This window comes from Trichechus manatus, unplaced genomic scaffold, assembly GCF_000243295.1.
Source record: "Trichechus manatus latirostris isolate Lorelei unplaced genomic scaffold, TriManLat1.0 scaffold00055, whole genome shotgun sequence".
In the NCBI taxonomy this organism is placed as follows: Eukaryota; Metazoa; Chordata; class Mammalia; order Sirenia; family Trichechidae; genus Trichechus; species Trichechus manatus.
Genome location: NW_004443991.1, coordinates 2,550,699 through 2,570,110, shown reverse-complemented (window position 1 = coordinate 2,570,110; position 19,412 = coordinate 2,550,699). Strand labels below are relative to the sequence as shown.

The 19,412-nt window shown below is 37.4% G+C and overlaps 1 protein-coding gene across 5 annotated transcripts in view; it reads left to right on the top strand.

Moving 5' to 3' along the window:
- The window catches only part of SENP7 (SUMO specific peptidase 7), a 203,958-nt gene that overhangs the window by 72,057 nt on the left and 112,489 nt on the right, over nt 1-19,412 (top strand). For 4 of the 5 annotated variants that reach the window (XM_023732870.1, XM_023732868.1, XM_023732869.1 and 1 more), the window contains one exon: nt 11,699-11,896. The exons of the other annotated variant lie outside the window; for it this stretch is intronic. In XM_023732870.1, the coding sequence (XP_023588638.1) occupies nt 11,699-11,896 (198 nt within the window). The remainder of the gene's footprint in view (nt 1-11,698; nt 11,897-19,412) is intronic. 5 annotated transcript variants of the gene reach the window in all.

The window sequence follows — 19,412 nt, the reverse complement described above, 5'->3', positions numbered from 1 at the left end:
CCTTTCAGTTAGCAGCTGAGTACTTAACCACTGCACCACCAGGGCTCCTTAACTAGGTGGTACGATAGCTAGATAACAGGAATGCCAAGTAGAATAGAGAAAAGGGAGGGAAGAATTTATCAAAGAAATACTATAAGACATTTCTAAGATCTGAAGAATGTACATTTCATACGGAAAAGGCTTAATGAGTGCCTGGCACTATGAATGAGGGGTTTAGGGAGTTAAGCAGGGGGAGGGGGAAAAAGAAAACCCTCTCCTAAGTTCATCATCACGAGATTTCAGAACACTAAAGGTAAAGAAAAGATCTTGACAGCTTCCAGAGGTTTAAAAAAAAAGTCACATACACAGGATCAGGAATCACAGTGACATTTAATTTCTCAGGAGCAAAACTGAAAGCTAGCAGATCACAAAGTAGTGCTTGCAAAATTTAGAGAGAAAAGATTTTCATCTTGACTTTCTGTACCCAAACCATCTCAAGACATTTGTAGACATGGAGTTCTCAGAAAAATCACCTTCCACGTACCCTTTCTAGGAAGGCTATTTTAGGATATGCTTCACTAAAATGGGAGCATAAAAGGGCACACTTTTTTTTCTAGAGGGCCATGTAATAAATAATTTAGGATTTGTGAGCCACATACTGTCTCTGCTGCATATTCTTCTTCATTTTTCCTTTCTCCTCCTCTCCTGCCCTTTCTTCCCTTTTCCTCTTTAATATTCAACATAACCCTTTAAAAATGTAAAAGTCATTCATAGGTCATCGTGTTGTTAGGTGTCCTTGAATCTACTCTGACTCATAGTGACCTTGTGGATAACAGAACGAAATATTGCCCAGTCCTGTGCCGTCTTACTGATTGTTGGATGTTTGAGTCCATTGGTTTGGCTGTTGTGTCAATCCATTTAATTGAGGGTTGCTCTCATTTTGGCTGTCCCTCTACTTTACCAATTATGATGTTCTTTTCTAGCAGTTGTTCTTTCTGGATGACATGTCCAAAGTAAGTAAGATGGAGTATTGCCATCCTCACTTCTAAGGAGCATTCATAGCTCACAGGCCTTAGAAAAACAGACCATATACCTGTAATTTGCCGGAAGTTTACTGCTGTAGTCTAAGAATAAGGAATATATGGAATACAGAAAGCAGAGTATTCAGGAAACAGAATTCACCAGGAGACAGGCAAAGGAAAGTCCCAGAATAAATAAAAAAGGAAGTCCCAGGATAACAGGCCTAGAGGGCAGTTATTCTAGAATGTATCAAAAGCTGGAGGGTTCCAGGAAGGAGATCTCCAAGAAAAAAGAACTGGAGTTGATAGGCTACCTGATGTCTTTGGCCATATTGAGAGGAGTTATGTATCTGTGTGAAAGAATTTTAGTGAAACATAAGTGATGACTCACAGCAACCCTATAGTGACAATACATGGAAAACTAAATATATTCAATGCACACAGAAAATTAGATAATTATTAACTCCTAGGAAAAGGAAATATTGTGCAAGAAAGAAAATTAACCACAGTGACTGATTGGCTTGCTCAGAAGAATATTTTGAGAAATAGAGTTTTAATTCTCCTGGAATCCAGATTTCTGAGGTTTATGTAGGTTGGAGTAACCCACCGAGGCCATTACCCTGAGATACTGTTTTGAACCTTGAGCCTTGAAGAATCTGGTTTCTAAAAGTCATCTTTATGTCAAACAGTGATCTAGATAAATAAGTAAAGAGCATTATGCCTTGGGCTTTGTGCTCTTTTGAGGAGTTATCTATATGCAGTTTCCAGAAACAGAATCTCAGGGTCAGACTAGAAGCTGTGTTTTAGGGTAAATTGTTATTATATAAACACTTTTCTGGCCTCATTTCCTTAGCAACATCAATAAAAATCTTTGGAAGTTCTTTCTCTTTGGAACATTTTTGACTCCCTGTGGAACATTTTTGACTCCCTAGTTGAAATGTTACAAATTTAGAAATCGTATATTAAATGAAATTCAGTTTCTATTATATGCTTAATATGACTTTTGTTTTAACAATTCATGTAAGAATTAGTACTGATTATGGATTTAAACACAATTTGTGATACAATTGGGAGATGAAGGGAACAAAATAACAGCACAAAATACTCCTCCTTATCAGTGGTTGTTGTCTTAAAAAAATCAGTGGCAGTAATTACTAGAAAAAAATAGCTGGAAGTTTTAAAAATGATTACATTGGGGGATGAAGAGGGATTTTTTATTAGTATTTTTATAGTACTGTTAGATCTTTTAAACTATGTACATGTGCTACCTTGATAAAAATAAAAAATAATGAAACAGAAGAGATCCCTTGCAATTCTGCTTCTTAAATAATCATTTAACAATCCTTCCAGTATTTTTCTTTTGATTATTCTATATAGTGCTTTTCTTATGTAACATTGTAACGTACTTTTTTCATTATGTTTTTACAAATTATTTGTAATTTTAAAATGTATGTATATAATTATTATTTTTTTGTTTAGTTGAGAATATGTACAGCAAAACGTATACCAATTCAACAGTTTCTACATGTATAATCCAGTGACATTGATTACATTCTTCGAGTTGTGCAACCATTCTCACCCTTCTTTTCTGGTTGTCCTCCCCCATTCACATAAAATCACTGTCTCTTAAGTTTCCTGTCTAATCTTTGGAGTTGCTGTTGTCAGTTTCGTACCATATAGATAGATCTTAACACAGTCCTCAAGGCAGACGTTCTTTACTAGTTATGCTAAACTACTGTTTGGTTTAAAGATGACTTCAGGGAACATTTTTGGTTTAAGGTTTAAAAATTTTGTCAGGGCAATAGTTTCAGGGGTTCATCCAGCCCCGTGGCTCCAGAAAGGCTGGAGTCCATGAGAATTAGAAATTCTGTTCTTCAGTTTTTCCCTTTTGATCAAGATTCTTTATATAGAGTCATCAAAACTTTCAGTAATGTAGCTTGGCACCACCCAGTTCTTCTGGTCTTATGACAAAGGAGACATCTGTTCATGGTGGCAGTTAGCCACACATTCCATATCCTCCTCCTGTTCCTGACTCTCCTTCTTCCTCTTTTGCTCCAGGCAAATAGAGACCAATTTTTTTTTTTTGCCTTGAATGGCTGCCTGCAAGTTTCTAAGACCCCAGGCACTACGCAGTGAACTAGGTAGAAGGTAGATAGGACAGAAGCACTAAACACATTATTAGGCCAGTTAACTGGGATGTCCCATGAAACCATGACCCTAAACCTCCAAACCAAGGAACCAAATCCCACGAGGTTTTTGGTTGTACATAAGCAACCCCAGCAGCTAAACTCTTTTTTTTTGTTGTTGTTGTAAAGATATCTCTCACACAACTTTTGCCAGTTCAAATTTTTACAAGTGTACAACTGTTTACAACAATTAAAATAATTGGCTGTACAACCCTCCCCTTAATCAGTGCAGTTATTCCATTACTGTAAACAGAAACTCAGTGCACCATAAACAGTAACCCCTCTTGCCCTCTCTCTCCTGCTCCTGTAACCACTAATAAACTTTGGTCTTTATGCATTTGCCTGTTCTTGTCTTTTTATATAAGTGACATCATACAATATTTGTCTATTTGTGATTGACTTTTTTTTTTAGTTGTACTTTGGATGAAAGTTTACAGAACAAACTAGCTTCTCATTAAATAGTACACATACTGTTTTGTGACATTGGTTACCAACCACATGACATGTTAGCACTCTTCTCTTCTTGATCTTGGGTTCGCTATTATCAGCTTTCCTGTCCTTTCCTGCGTTCTTGTCTTTGCCCCTGGGCTGGTGTGCCCGTTGAGTCTCATTTTGTTTTATGAGCCTGTCTCATCTTTGGCTGAAGGGTGAACCTCAGGAGTGACCTCATTACTGAGCTAAAAGGGTGTCTGGAGGCCATACTCTCAGGGTTTCTCCAGTCTCTATGAGACCAGTAAGTCTGGTCTCTCTTTTTTTCTTCTTTTTTTTTTTTTTTGTGAGTTGGAATTTTGTTCTGCGTTTTTCTCAACCTCTGTCTGGGACCCTCTATTGTGATCCCTGTCAGAGCAGTCAGTGGTGGTAGTTGTGCTGGACTCAGTCTGGTGGAGGCTGTGGTAGTTGTGGTCCGTTAGTCATTTGAACTAATCTTTCCCTTATGTCTTTGGTTTTCTTAATTCTCCCTTGCTCCAGACAGGATGAGACCAGTGGAGTATCTTAGATGGCTGCTCACAACGTTTTAAGACCCCAGACTCTACTTACCAAAGTGGAATGTAGAATATTTTCTTTATAAAATATGTTATACCAGTTGAGCTACATGATCCCCGAGACCATGGTCCCCACAGCCTGCAGCCCAGTAATTTGGTCCCTTAGGGAGTTTGGATGTGTCTGTAGAGCTTCTCTGACCTTGCCTTGGACAAGTTGTGCTGGCTTCCCCAGTATTGTGTACTGTCTTACCCTTCGCCAGAGTTACCACTTATCTATTGTCTAGTTAGTGTTTTTCCATCCCCACCCTTCCCCTCCCTCGAAACCATCAAAAATTGTTTGTTTTTGTGTGTAAACCTTCTCATGAGTTTTTATAGTAGTGGTCTCACACAGTATTTGTCCTTTCGTGATTGACTTATTTCACTCAGCATAATGCCCACCAGATGCATCATGAGATGTTTCACAGATTCATCATTGTTCTTTATCGTTTCGTAGTATTCCATTGTGTATATGTACCATAGTTTGTTTATCCATTTATCTGTTGATGAACATCTGGGTTGTTTCCATCTTTTTGCTATTGTGAACAATGCTGCAGTGAACATGGTGTGCACGTGTCTGTTGGTATGACGGTCCTTATTTCCCTAGGATATAATCCTAGGAGTGGGATTGCTGGATCATGTGTATGGTATTTCTATTTCTGGCTTTTTAGGGAAGTGCCATATTGTTTTCTAAAGTGGTTGTACCATTTGCTTTCCCACCAGCAGTGCATAAGAGTTCCAGTCTCCCTGCAGCCTCTCCAACATTTGTTATTTTCTGTTTTTTTGGTTGACTTGAGTGTGTGGTTTAATTTGGAATACTGGATTCTTGTTTACTGTGTTCTTTAATATTGTGAGTTTGTTAATCATTACTACAGTAGGTCTAATGGCAAAGGATATGATAGGATTCTTTGGCCATTCATGTTTCTTAGGTCTCCATTCTTACTGCATTTGAAGCAATTCCTGGTTCGAATGGAAAGTGTCACCTCTTGGGGCTGTCAGTGCCCCCACTTAGTCATAAATGTAATATGCTTACCTTGTTCTTGTTTTGAATCTTGCTGAACTCCCACACACAGTGGGTCCACCAGAATGTTGCACACATTGCACATCCTTGAATGGTGTAGAGGAATGGGGCATCCTCAAACACTGTGTGATCAGGGCAGCAAGGAACTGCAGCCACACACACTGCAGCGTATCTTCTCTGCTCATGTGCATACTCCATTGTCCCATGAGCTTCAGCACAACTTCAAAGATGAAATCGTTAATTATTTCAAGACAGTGACAGCAGAACATTAAACTAAGTGAGGGTCCTTTTTGAGCTCAGGACACTATATGCTATGAAGGCCACAAGCCCATGAAGCCAACCCTCTATGCAAGTGAAACAAGGCTAAAATGGGTAGCCTCCAAGGGAAAAGAAGATTTTTCATTAATAGGTGAGAAGAAAACTTGAAGTGTAGCAGAAATTGAGTGTGAAAGGAGAGTAGGGCGGCAGAGCCATCCAATTTTTCCTGCTGTATGAATGAGTTATGGATTGAAAATATTCATTGAATTAGTGCTTTGGTACCTCAGAGCATTGTAGTCTTTTGCGTTAAGTTCCAGGGTTTTAATATTAAAATACCAGCTGACTTGCTCAAAAGCTTCTTGCATTAGCATTTGGGCATTTGCCAGGTAGCAAATCAATGTACTGGGAAGGTATAGTCCAAGGCAGACTCCAATGATGATTATTCTTTAGAGTCCCTGAAGTTGTTGTAACCCTAATGAATATTTTTATCCAAATTATAGCAAAGTATACTTGTCTTGTTGTTCTCTTTTTAGCTGTCCTTTACTCTTTGTTGTTACGGTGAAATATAATGCACCTACAAAAAAAATGAGTTAAAGAGAAATAGATAGTGTTATGAATTGAATTGTGTCCCCCAAAAATGTATGTCAACTTGCCTAGGCCACAGTTCCCAGTATTGTGTGATTGCCCACCATTTTGTCATCTGATGTGATTTTCCTCTGTGTTGTTAATGAGGTGGGATCAGCAGCAATTATGTTAATGAGGCAGGATTCGATCTACAAGATTAGGTTGTGTCTTAAACCAATCTCTTTTGGGATGTAAAAGAGAGAAGCAAGCAGAGAGACAGGGGGACATCATACCACCAAGATAGTAGAGCCAGGAGTGCACGTCCTTTGAACCTGGGGTCCCTGTGCTGAGAAGCTTCTAGAGCAGGGGAAGATTGATAACAGGGATCTCCTCCAGAGCCAACGGAGAGAGAAAGCGTTCCCCTGGAGCTGACGCCCTGAATTTGGACTCGCAGCTTCCTAAACTGTGAGAGAATAAACTTCTGTTTGTTGAAGCCACCCACTTGTGATATTTCTGTTGTAGCAGCACTAGACAACTAAGACAGATAGTTTTTAATGAATTATTTCTTATTATGTATCGCTGTCAGTTGGAATCAACTCAGTGGCAGTGGGTTTGGTTTTTTCAATTACAGTATATAATTTAATATATTTTTATAAGGTAAATACTCGTGTAACCACCACCTGGGTACAGAATAGAAAACAAATGGCTTTTCTAACATTATATATTTTCATATTTAAGATTATTAAAATTACTATTGTGATAATAATTTCCCAAATTATTTAGAAAATTACTAAGTCATACAGTAGTTCTGCAGTTTTAAATCTTCATAAAAACATAGTCTCATTTCCTGACTGTAAAAAATATCTACTTACCTCAGAACCTGCTATACAGCTACAGTAAGCAAAACAGCCTGGTACTGGTACAACGACAGACACATTGACCAGTGGAAGAAAATCAAGAACTCAGACGTAAATCCATCCACCTGCAGTAACCTGATCTTTGACAAAGGCCCAAAGTCCATTAAATGGGGAAAAGCCAGTCTTTTTAATAAATGGTGCTGGCAAAACTGGATGTCCATCTGCAAAAAAATGAAATGGGACCCATACCTCACACCATAGACAAAAACTAATTCAAAATGGACCGAAGATCTAAATATAAAACCAAAAACTATAAAGATCATAGAAGAAAAAATAAGGTCAACACTAGAGGCCCTAATATATGGCATAAATAGGGTACAAACCATAACTAACAATACCCAAACACCAGAAGATAAGCTAGATAACTGGGATCTTCTAAAAATTAAACACTTAAGCTCATCAAAAGACTTCACCAAAAGAGTAAAAGAGAACCTGCAGACTGGGAAAAAATTTTTGACTATGACAAATGTGACAAAGGTCTAATCTCTAAAATCTATGGGAAAATCTAACACCTCTGCAACAAAAAGACAAATAAGCCAATTAAAAAATAGACAAAGGATATGAAGAGATACTTCACCAGAGAAGACATTTAGGTGGCTAACAGACATATGAGGAAATGTTCCCAATCATTAGCCGTTAGAGAAATGCAAATCGAAAGTACGATGAGATACCATCTCACCCCAACATTATTGGCACAAATCAAAAAAACAGAAAATAACAAATATTGGAGAGGCTGCAGGAAGATTGAAACTCTTATGAACTGCTAGTGGAAATGTAAAATAGTACAGTCATTTTGGAAAACAGTATGGTGCTTCTTTAAAAAGCTAGAAACAGAAATGCCATACGATCCAGCTATCCCACTCCTAGGAATATATCCTAGAGAAATAACGACCGTCAGATGAATAGACATATACACACCTGTGTTTACTGCAGCATTATTCACAATAGGAAAAAGATGGAAACAACCTAGATGCCCATCAACAGATGAATGGATAAACAAACTATGGTACATACACACAATGGAGTACTATGCGACGATAAAGAACAATGATGAATCTGTGAAGCATCTCACAACATGGATGAATCTGGAGGGCATTATGCTGAGTGAAATAAGTCAATCACAAAAGGACAAATATTGTATGAGACCACTATTATAAAACCTCATGCAGTGATTTACACACAGAAAGAAACAGTCTTTGATGGTTACTAGGGAGGGGAGGGATGGGGAGGGAAAAACACTAACTAGACAATAGATAAATGGTAACTTTGGTGAAGGGTAAGACAGTACACAATGCTGGGGAAGTCAGCACAGTTTATCCAAGGCAGTGTCATGGGAGTTTCATAGACACATCCAAACTCTCTGAGGGTCCAAATTACTGGACTGAGGGCCGTGGGGACCATGGGCTCGGGGAACATCTAGCTCAATTGGCATAACATAGTTTATAAAGAAATTATTCTACATCCTACTTTGGTGAGTATCGTCTGGGGTCTTAAAACGTTGTGAGCAGCCATCTAAGATATTCCACTGGTCTCAGCCTCGTCTGGAGCAAGGGAGAATGAAGAAAACCAAAGACACAAGGGAAAGATTAGTCTAAAGGACTAATGGACCACAACTACCTCGGACTGAGTCCAGCACAACTAGATGGTACCTGGCTACCACCACCAACTGCTCTGCCTGGGATCACAATAGAGGGTCCCAGACAGAGCTGGAGAAAAATGTAGAACAAAATTCTAACTCCCAAAAAAAGACCAGACTTAAACTGGTCTGACAGATACTGGAGAAACCCTGAGAGTATGGCCTCCGGACACCGTTTTAACTCAGTAATGAAGTCACTCCTGAGGTTCACCGTTCAGCCAAAGGTTAAAGGCCCATAAAACAAAACGAGACTAAATGGGCACACCAGCCCAGGGGCAAGGATGAGAAGGCAGGAGGAGACAGGAAAGTTGGTAGTGCAGAACCCAAGGTTGAGAAGGGGAGAGTGTTGACCTGTCGTAGGGTTGGCAACCAATGTCACAAAACAGTATGTGTATTAGTTGTTTAATGAGAAAGTAATTTGCTCTGTATACCTTCATCTGAAGTACAAAAAAAGAAAAATCTACTCATTTCATTAGTCATTTGATAATGTTTGGCCAGGTAAATATGAACTATTTACCAGTCCTTAAAAAAATTGACATTTTCCTTTATATAAATAATGCTTATTATAGATAAGTTAGAAAAAAAGACAATTAAAAAGAGGAAAAAAAAAAAGGCACACAGTCTTACTACACAGAGATAAGCAGTCACCCTTTAAAATTTAAAGACTTAAGAGACTACATGCCAGTCCACTGAGTAACTTTATCATGGTTACTTAATCATTCTGTTGTTGCTGGGCATTTAAAATTGTTTTTTTGTTCTTTGCTGTTCTATATAATACCATGATGGATATCTTTGTGTATGACCTTTTCCCCCCTATATTTCATATTTTCTTTAATACAGAATCCCAGATATGGAATTATTTTGTCAAGAGTACGGTGAACACTCACACACCCTTTATCTAGAATCACCAGTTAACATTTTCCCACATTTGTCCTCTCTCAGTTTCTTTTATACATGCATTTGAGTATCACATTTACACATATGTATGTACACATATATAAAGTCATGTGCCCCATAACATCTGTTCAGGCATTGTCCAACTGCATATACGTCCATTGTCCCATAAGGTTGTAATAGAATTCAGAAATCCTAACTGGAGAATGGGACATAGCAGATGTAACCTCAAAAATGAAAAAATTCTCCAAGCTGTTAAAGGATCGGCTCCAGTGAAAGCTACAAGGGTAGTGAAAATGTGAGAGGGACCTATATCACATATGGAGAAATTGCTAATGATGCAAATTGAGAACCAAACACAGAAATGAATCCCTTTCAGCACGTTGATGATCACTGCTAACGCACGAAGCTTGTTCGAGATGCTTAAAGAAAAAGCAGGACCAGACAATGATATTAAGTATAGTGCTAGCTTTGGGTGGTTAAAGCGCTTCAAACAGCGTTTATCGCTGCATAATGTGACAATGAGTCTGTGAGTGCTGATGTGAAGTCTGCAGCAGAATTTGTTGAAATCTTAGATAAAGTAGTGTTTGCACAATGTGCAGATCCCATAATATCTTGTTTCACAGAACATTATTGTGGACATTAAGCAACTCGTGACTGTACGTACATATACTGCCCAAGTGCTTGTCTTTACCTTGTACAGTTTTCTTCTTCAGTGTAAGCACTTGAGCCACATCATTCTTTAATTTCTTTGAACTGGCTTCTTTCACTTGAGAGCATTTGCATTTTGTCCCTCTTCTTGGACCTCTTTCCCTTCATTTCCCGTAGATAGTGCCTATTCTTCTTTGAAATTTCAGCTTAAAGATCATATTCTCAACAAAACCTTTCCTGATCTGGTCAGAAGAAGTACCTGCTTCTCTTCCATATTAACTTACCACAATTGTAGTTAAGTAATTAATTGGGTAATTCTTCTCTAGAATGTAACCTCACAAAGGTAGGAACTCTATCTTGTCATTCCTGAATCTCCAGATCCTAGCATAGTTGTTTGTTAGAAAGTATTCAAGAAAGTATTTGTTGAGTGAAGAATGAATTATTCTTATTCTTAGAGATGCCATTCATTTCTTTAGTCTTTAATGATTTTTCTGAAACCAATAAATTAAACTTTTATGTATTTATTTATTTTAGGATTAAAAATATTCGGAGTTTCAGTGCCTTGTATGGATGTTTGTCTGAGGACTTGTACCCTTCTCTTTTTAGATGGTCCAGGGATATAGCCCAAAGTGGTTGGTGCAAACAAGTGATTTCTCTGAGGTCTCCTGTTTTATCTTATCATAGGCGAGCATTTCGCTTTTTATTTTTTAACATTCTTGTGTTTGTTAAACAAGCAAAGAAAAAAATGCCTGAAACTGCTTACTAGTGAGTAAAATAGTCACATTTCTGACTAAACATTTCCATTTCTTTCAGCCATTCCTCATTTGATATTGTTTCTAGTCAACTTGGTAGCCAGTTTATACCACTGTAAAACTTCAGATTATCTATATGCTATGGTTGTGGACCTGAACACAGTTCTTCAAGTTTTGTCATAAAGCTATATTGAATGATCAGATGGTCAAAATAAGATGAGGCAAAAAACTGGAACTGCTTCCATTTATTAGTCTTCCTTCTGAAGTTGATATTAAAATAAATGTTTTATAAAAGTAAATGTTTTAAATTGACCTATTTTTAGGAATAAGATAAAATTAAGTCTATATACTTGACTGTGTAGGCTTAAAACTGTAGATGATGTACTATTGTGCTCTTAGTTTTAATGATTCTTTCTGAATCAACAAATGCTAAAACAAGAATATTTTTAGTACAGGAAGAGTTTGCCTTTGTGATGAGATGTGCAGACATATATTGTCCTTCCACTACTAGCAGTGCTGATAGGCATAGATGGGCTGCCAGGAATCTAACAACTATACATGTGTTTAACCACAGTTGTAGTCTGCCAAACAGAATTCTGAAGAAAATCCCAATTTAAGTAGAACAGACTTTACTTTTTAGTGTATATTTGAGAATGGTTAGGCAAATTTTTTTACTTAAGAGATTTACTATTATTACTTGAAGGACTGAAATTTGAAGGTTTCATTTCTTATGGTTTGTGATGAATTCATGTATTATACAATGTTTAGTACTGTATGTATTAATTATTTATGTGTGTAACAGGCAACTCAAAGTTATGTTGACGAATGTCCTATGGACGGATTTAGGACGAAAATTCAGAAAGACCCTACCTAGAAACGATGCTAATTTATGTGATGCCAACAAGGTGCATTCAGACTCCTTGCCTTCGACATCTGTTGACAACCTAGAGGCATGTCAAAAATTAGAACCTCTTCACCAAAGCCTTAATTTATCTGAAAGGTATGTTGTTCAGTATTTTGTTTAGCTTACCACATTTGAAATAATATAAATCTAATACTCTGAAAAATAATATTGTTGGAAATGATTTTAAGAAAATATGCATATACATGTGTGCCCCCATTCTAAGCAGTCTTAAAGCTGACAGTATCAATTTAGATAGTTAGAGGATGGTTTTGCACTTTATTAAATGGATTGACATGGAATTATTTTTAAAAACAAGTATCTTTCATGCATTTAACTTACTTTATAATAATTTGATCCATGTACTCATCTCTTTAGGAATTCATTTATGATATAAAATGAAGATGTATATATAGATATAGATACTTGTTTTTTTCTCCACCTTTAATATAGCTTTAAAATGTTATCGAAGTTCTAACTACCTTTGACTTATGAGCTTTCTTATATTTTACATGTATTTTTAAAAAAGGAGATGATATTGAAATATTGCCCCTAGAATTTTAATAGTCAATATTTAGTTTAATTTTGAAAGCAAACAAGACCAATTTAGGCTTATATTTTTAAATAGACTTGTCTGTGGAGTTTGGAGCTGAAAACTGAGAATTAGCTCTAGAAACTTGTGATCTGTAAGAAAGTATTTCACTGTGTATATTTACATTTACAGTTAAAGAATTTTTTGGGGGGGTGGGGAGGAAGTACTTTGCTTTCAGTTAGAATTATCTGTCATTATCTAGACAGTACTTCGGTTATATGATCTATAATTTTGAGTGACATCATATAGGTGCTTTAAGCTAAGGCATAGATAAAAACTGCTAACTTTCAACAGTTAATTTTTAATTCCATCAGAACATCTAAACATAATGTTCTAAAAAAGGACAAGTCTTTTAAAAAAACAGTAAATAGCTAAAAAGCTAAGTTTTATGAGATGTTTCTTACTAGATCATACCTGATATGTAAATCTAACTTTCTAAAGCACCTAAATCTTGGAGTCAGACAACTTAGCATCAGTAATTTATGAAGTAATTTGTTATCATTTTGCTGGATTCTATTCCTTCTCAGCACAGGTGAATTATTCCCTTTTTATGCTGATAGATCTAAATAAAGGGGCAGTTAAAGGAATGGCTCTTTCAATTCCTTTGACTTTTGTGAAAGGAAGCTTTAACATTCTCTCCTGCAAATGGTAGAAAGAAAATTCATCATTCAGATGACAACAAGCGCATCAGTTCCCTCATCCTGTGACTGACCTTATAACAGTGTGACATTCTATCGTTTCAAAAGAATAGTTCTTCCTACCAGAAATTGTTAGCCACTAGATAATGATAAAATTTAAACATAATGTGAAATAAAGAGCCCCCAAAACATATGAATTTGTTTTTTTTGCTGTTTTCTGTTTTTTTCCTCCACTTCCTGGGGCGAATGACCGGCTTGTCCAGACCTCTTTCCCAAACTCCAGGTGTCCAAACTCAGCTTGTTAAAAAATGAGTGCATCATCTTTGTTCTCAAACTTGTTCTGTATCTGAATGAATGACTCCCTCCTACATCTAGTTCTTCAAATTACAACTTGTGAATTGTCCTTGGCTCCTCTATTTTCCTTACCCTTCACGTGTTATCATTTATTTACCTGTTAGTTTGTTGTACTGTGGTACCTTGTGTATTGGTATGAGGCTGGAAGCTCTGCCACTGGTATTTCACATACCAGCAGGTTCAGCCATGGTGGACAGACAGGTTTCAGTGGAGCTTGCAGACTAAGACAATAGGAAGAAAGGCCTGGCGATCTACTTCAGAAAATTAGCCAATGAAAACCTTATGTATAGCAACAGAATTTTGCCTGATATAGTGCTAGAAGATGAGCCTTCCCGGTTGGAAGGAATTCAGAGTATGACTAGAAAAGAGCTACCTCCTCAAAGTAGAGTCAACCTTAATGACAAGCCTTCGGGACCTTCATTTCCTGATATGGCATGACCCAAGATGAGAAGTAACAGCCTCAAAAATTTATTAGTAATCAGAATGTGGAATGTATCAAGTATGAATCAAGGAAAATTGGAAGTCGTCAAAAATGAAATGAAACACCTGAAGATTGATAACCTAGGTATTGGTGAGCTGAGCCATTTTTTTTGACAGTTATATGGTCTACTATGCCGGTAATGACATATTAAAGAGGAATGGTGTTGCATTCATTATTAGAAAGAACATTTTGAGATCTATCCTGAAGTGCAGTGCAGTCTGTGATATGTTACTGACCATATGCCTACCAGGAAGATCAGTAAATATGACTGTTACACAGATTTATGCACCAGCCATGAATGACAAAGATGAAGAAATTGAAGATTTTTACGAACTGGTGAAATCAAGATGCATGTATAATTACTGCTGATTGGAATGGGAAAGATGGAAATAAAGAAGGATCTTTATTTGGAAAATACGGCTTTGATGATAGAAACAATGCCAGAGGTCACATGATAGAATTCTGTAAGACTAACGACTTGTTCATCAGAAATATTTATTTTCAATAACATAATCAACAACTATACACATAGAGCTCACTGGATGGATTACACAGGAATCAAACTGACTATGTCTCTATAGAAAGAGATGATGGAGAAGCTTAATATAATCAGTTAAGACAAAACCAGGGGCTGACTGTGAAACAGACCATCAGTTGTTCATGTGCAAGTGTAAGTTGAACCTAAACAAAATCAAACCAAGTCCAAGAGAGCCAAAATAGGACCTTGAACACCTCTTACCTGAATTTAGAGACAATCTCAAGAATAGATTTGATGCACTGAACACTAAAGACCAAAGACCAGAAGAGTTGTGGGTAGACATCACAGGCATCATACAGGAAAACGGAAAAGGTCATTAAAAAGACAGAGAAAGCAGGAAAAGAAGAGTTATTGCTTATGGATCACTGAGTTTTGGTTTACAGTGATAAAAAAATCACATTGATTAAGGGTTGCACAGGCGATTAATGAAATTGATGTCAATAAATTGACACCTGTGAAAAGTAGAATTGGCAAATGTGTGATAGATAGAGCTCTGGTGGTACAGTGGTTAAGAGCTCGGCTGCTAACCAGAAAAGTGGCAGTTTGAATCCACCGGCTGCTCCTTGGAAACCCTATGGGGCAATTCTACTCTGTCCTATAGGATCACTATGAGTGATCAACTTGATGACAGTGGGTTTGGTTTGGTGTGATAGATATATCTACAACAACAGCAACAAAAAAAGAATAGCTGCGGAGGCTGCTTATGTACAGGCAAACACCTCATGGGATTGAGTTTCTTGGTTTGGAGGTTTAGGGTCATGGTTTCATGTGAAAAGAAGCTTTAACATTCTCTCCTGCAAATGGTAGAAAGAAAATTCATCATTCAGATGACAGCAAGCGCATCAGTTCTGTCATCCTGTGACTGACCTTATAACCCATTAATCGGCCTAATGTTGTGTTTAATTCTTCTGTTACACCCCCTAGTTTGTTGCGTACTGCCCGGGGTCTTAAAAGGTTGCAAGCGGCCATCCAAGGTCCAATAATTGGTTTCTATTTACCTGGAGCAGTAGAGGAAGAAGGAAAGTCAGGAATAGGAGGAGGAAATCAATGTATGACTAACTGCCTCTGTGAATAACTGTCTCCTTTCCATAAGACCAGAATAACCAGATGGTGCCTGGCTACCATTACTGAATGTTTTGATGAAAGACTCTATAGAAGAATGTTGATCAAAAGGTGAAATGCAGAACAATTCTCATGGATTCCAGACTTACTGGAGCCATGGAAGCTGGATGAATCCCTGAAACTAATGCCCTGATAAAATCTTTTCTTTTCTGAGATTATCTTTAAACTTTAAACCAAAAATATTGCCTGAAATCTTCTTTAAACCAAACAGTAGTTTAGCTTAATTAGTAAAGAATGTCTGTCTTGATCATTGTGTTCTTTTAAGAACTAACTTTGTGGGATCAAACTGACAAGCAACTCCAAAGATTACATAGGAAACTTAGGGGGCAGTGAGTGTATGTTAATGGAGGAGGAACAATTTGGGAAAGAGGGTGAGGATGGTTGTACAACTTGAAAAATGTAATAAATGTTACTGAATTGTACATGTAGAAATTATTGAATTGGTGTAAGTTTTGCTGTATATAGTCTCAACAACAACAACAAAAAATAAAATAAAAACAAACTGAAAAAGATGGGAAAGAAGTAAAAGTCCAAAGTGGATGTTAGAAGAGACTCTGAAACTTTTTCTTAAGCACAGAGTAGCTAAAGTGAATGGAAGAGAGCTGAACAGAAGATTTCAAGGGGTGGCTGGAGAAGACAGGGCAAAGTATTTTGATGAATTGTGTAAAGACATGGAGTTAGAAACCAAAAGAGAAGAATATGATCAGCATTTCTCAAGCTGAAAGAACTGAAGAGAAAATTCAAGCCTGGAGTTTCATTACTGAAGGATTCTTTGCACAGAAAATTGAATGATGCTGGAAGCGTTGAAAGAAGATGGAAGGAATACACAGTCACCGTACCAAAGTGAATTAGTTGATGTTCAGCCATTTCAAGAGGTAGCATATGATCAAGAACTGCTGATCCTGAAGGAAGAAGATCAAGCTGCACATTGGTGAAAAAAAAGACTCCAGGAGTTGACACAATACCAATTGAGATACTTCAACACATGGATGTAATGCTGGAAGTGCTTACTAGTTCATGTGAAGAAATTAGAAGACAGCTTCCTGGCCAGCTGACTGGAAGAGATCCATGTTTGTCCCCCATTCCAAAGAAAGGCAATCAGTGGAATGCACAAATTTTCGAACAATGTCATTATCACATGCTAGCAAAATTTTGCTGAAGATAATTAAAAAATGTCTGTAGCCATACATTGACTGTCAGAAGTTCAAGCTCAATTCAGAAGAGAACATGGAACTAGGGATATCGTTGCTGATGTCAGACAGATCTTTGTCGAAAGCAGAGAATACCAGAAAGATGTTTACCTGTGTTTTATCGACTACAGGAAAGCATTCTACTGTGTGGATCATAACAAGTTATGGATAACATTATCAAGAATGGGAATTACAGAAGACTTTAATTGTGCTCATGTAAAACCTGTATATGGGTTAAGAGGCAGTTGTTCAAACAGAACAAGGAGCTACTGCATGGTTTCAAATTGGAAAAGGTGTGTGACAGGGTTGTATCCTTTCACCTTAGTGATTCAGTCTGTATGCTGAACAAGTAATTCATGAAACTGGACTGTATGAAAAAGAACATGGAACTGGGAGAAGACTCATTAACAACCTGAGATATACAGATGACACAGCCTTGCTTGCCAAAAATGAAGATGATTTGAAGCACTTAATGGTGAAGGTCAAAGATGACAGCCTTTAGTATGAATTACACATGATCATGAAGAAAACGAAATTTCTCACAACTGGACTAATAAACAAAACCAAAAAAAAAAAAACCAAAGCCATTGCCATTGAGTTGATTCCTACTCATAGTGACCTTATAGGACAGAGTAGAACTGTCCCATAGATTTTCCAAGGATCAGCTAGTGGATTCAAACTTCCGACCTTTTGGTTAGTAGCTGAACTTTTAACCACTGCACCAACTAATAAACAGCATCGCAATAAATGGATAACAACAGAAGTTGTCAAGGATTTCATGTCAGTGTCTGTGGAAGCAGTAGTCAGGAAATCAAACATGTTACATTGGACAAATCTACAATAGATATCTTTAAAATTTTAAAAAGCAAAGATGTCACTTAGATGACTAAAGTGCACCTGACCCAAGTCATAGTATTTTTAATTGCCTTACATGCATGTGAAAACAACAGAATGTAAAAGGAAGACAGAAGAATTGATGCATTTGAATTGTGGTATTGGTTAAGACTATTGGACTTTCAGATGGACAAACAAGTTAGTCTTAGAAGAAATACGATCAGAATGAACCCTAGAAGTGAGGATGGGGAAACTTTGGGACTTAACTTTGGACATGCCATCATGAAAGACCAATTGCTAGAAAAGGACATCATGTTTGGTAAAGTGGAGGGTCAGTAAAAAAATGAGAGAAACCCTCGAGGAGATGGATTGACACAGTAGCCACAACAATGGACTTAACTTACCAACCATCATGAATATGGCACAGGACTGGGTAATGTTTCGTTCAGAGCAGACTCTGTGGCAGCTAACAAAAACAAAGTTATTTCTACCCCTTAAATCTGTCTTAATATTATCTCCTTTCCATCTTTATTGCCACTGCCTCAGTTCAAGGCCTAAGAACTTTGTGCCTTTCTTACTACAGTAGTAACTTGATGGGGCTTCCTGTGCATAGTTCTTTTTTTTCTTTTTGGTTTATTATCTATATTGTTGCCAAAGTATTCATTCTAAAAGGTAGACCTTTTTGTCACTCCAGTTTAACATCGTTTTGTGGCTCCACATAACCCTTAGGATAATGTTCAGACTCCTTAGTTTGGCACACAAGATCCTTAATCATCTCATCTTTGTCTGTCCCTAGCCCCTCTCTCCACTCCTTCATATTAACACTGTGCCTCAGACTTATGAAAGTGTTGTTCTCATTGTGTTGCTTACCGAAAATGAAGATGATTTGAAGTGCTTAATGGTGATGGTCAAAGATTACAGCCTTTAGTATGAATTACACATGACCATGAAGAAAACGAAAATTCTCACAACTCTGCTAATAAACCGAAAAACCAAAACCAAACCTGTTGCCGTCGAGTCGATTCAGACTCATAGCAACCCTATAGTACCGAGTAGAACTGCCCTATAGGGTTTTCAAGGAGCAGCTGGTGGGTTCGAACTGTTGACCTTTTGGTTGGTAACCTGAGCTCTTAACTACTGTGCCACCAGGGCTCTGAAGTGTTGTTAGCTCACTTAATTTTTAATGCTGTTTTATGCCTCTGAGCTCATACTGTTTGTTCTTTTATTCTGCAAACAATCTTCCTTTTCCGTTTTACTGACTTCTGCTGGTTTTTAATACTGAGCTTCATTGTTACCTTCTTGGGAAGCTTTCCTTGACCACACCTCCCCCCCCCAATCTGCATGTGATCCCTTTCTTTGTCTTCGTAAGCAGCCTATTCATATATCACAGCACTCATCACGGTATTTTGTGCTTTTCCGTTCCTCCCTCCTGACAGTAAGCTTCATGACGGGATTTTATTTCTTATTCTTCCTTTATTCCTACTACATGGCACAGTACTGGGCACATACTAAATGCTCAATAAATGTTCACTGAATAAAAGAGTTGGCTTCTTACTAGAGTTACATCTCCAGACTCTGACTGAAATTGGAGCCCTGGTGGCACAGTGGTTAAGTGTTTGGCTGCTAACCAAATCAAAACCAATTATTTGCTCTGTAATTTTGGTGATAAGTAGGAAAAGAGAAGTTATAAGTTTCAAATAAGGAAATTGGAGAACTCTTAGGGTATGACTTTGGATAGGTGTCTTCTATCTGAGACTTGCTATCTGGAACAGGGCCTTAGGCTTTCTTCAATCTCAGATAACTTTGACATGAGGCTTTTTGTCTTATTTTCATTCTTACCTAGCTAGAAATTATTTCAGGAGGATG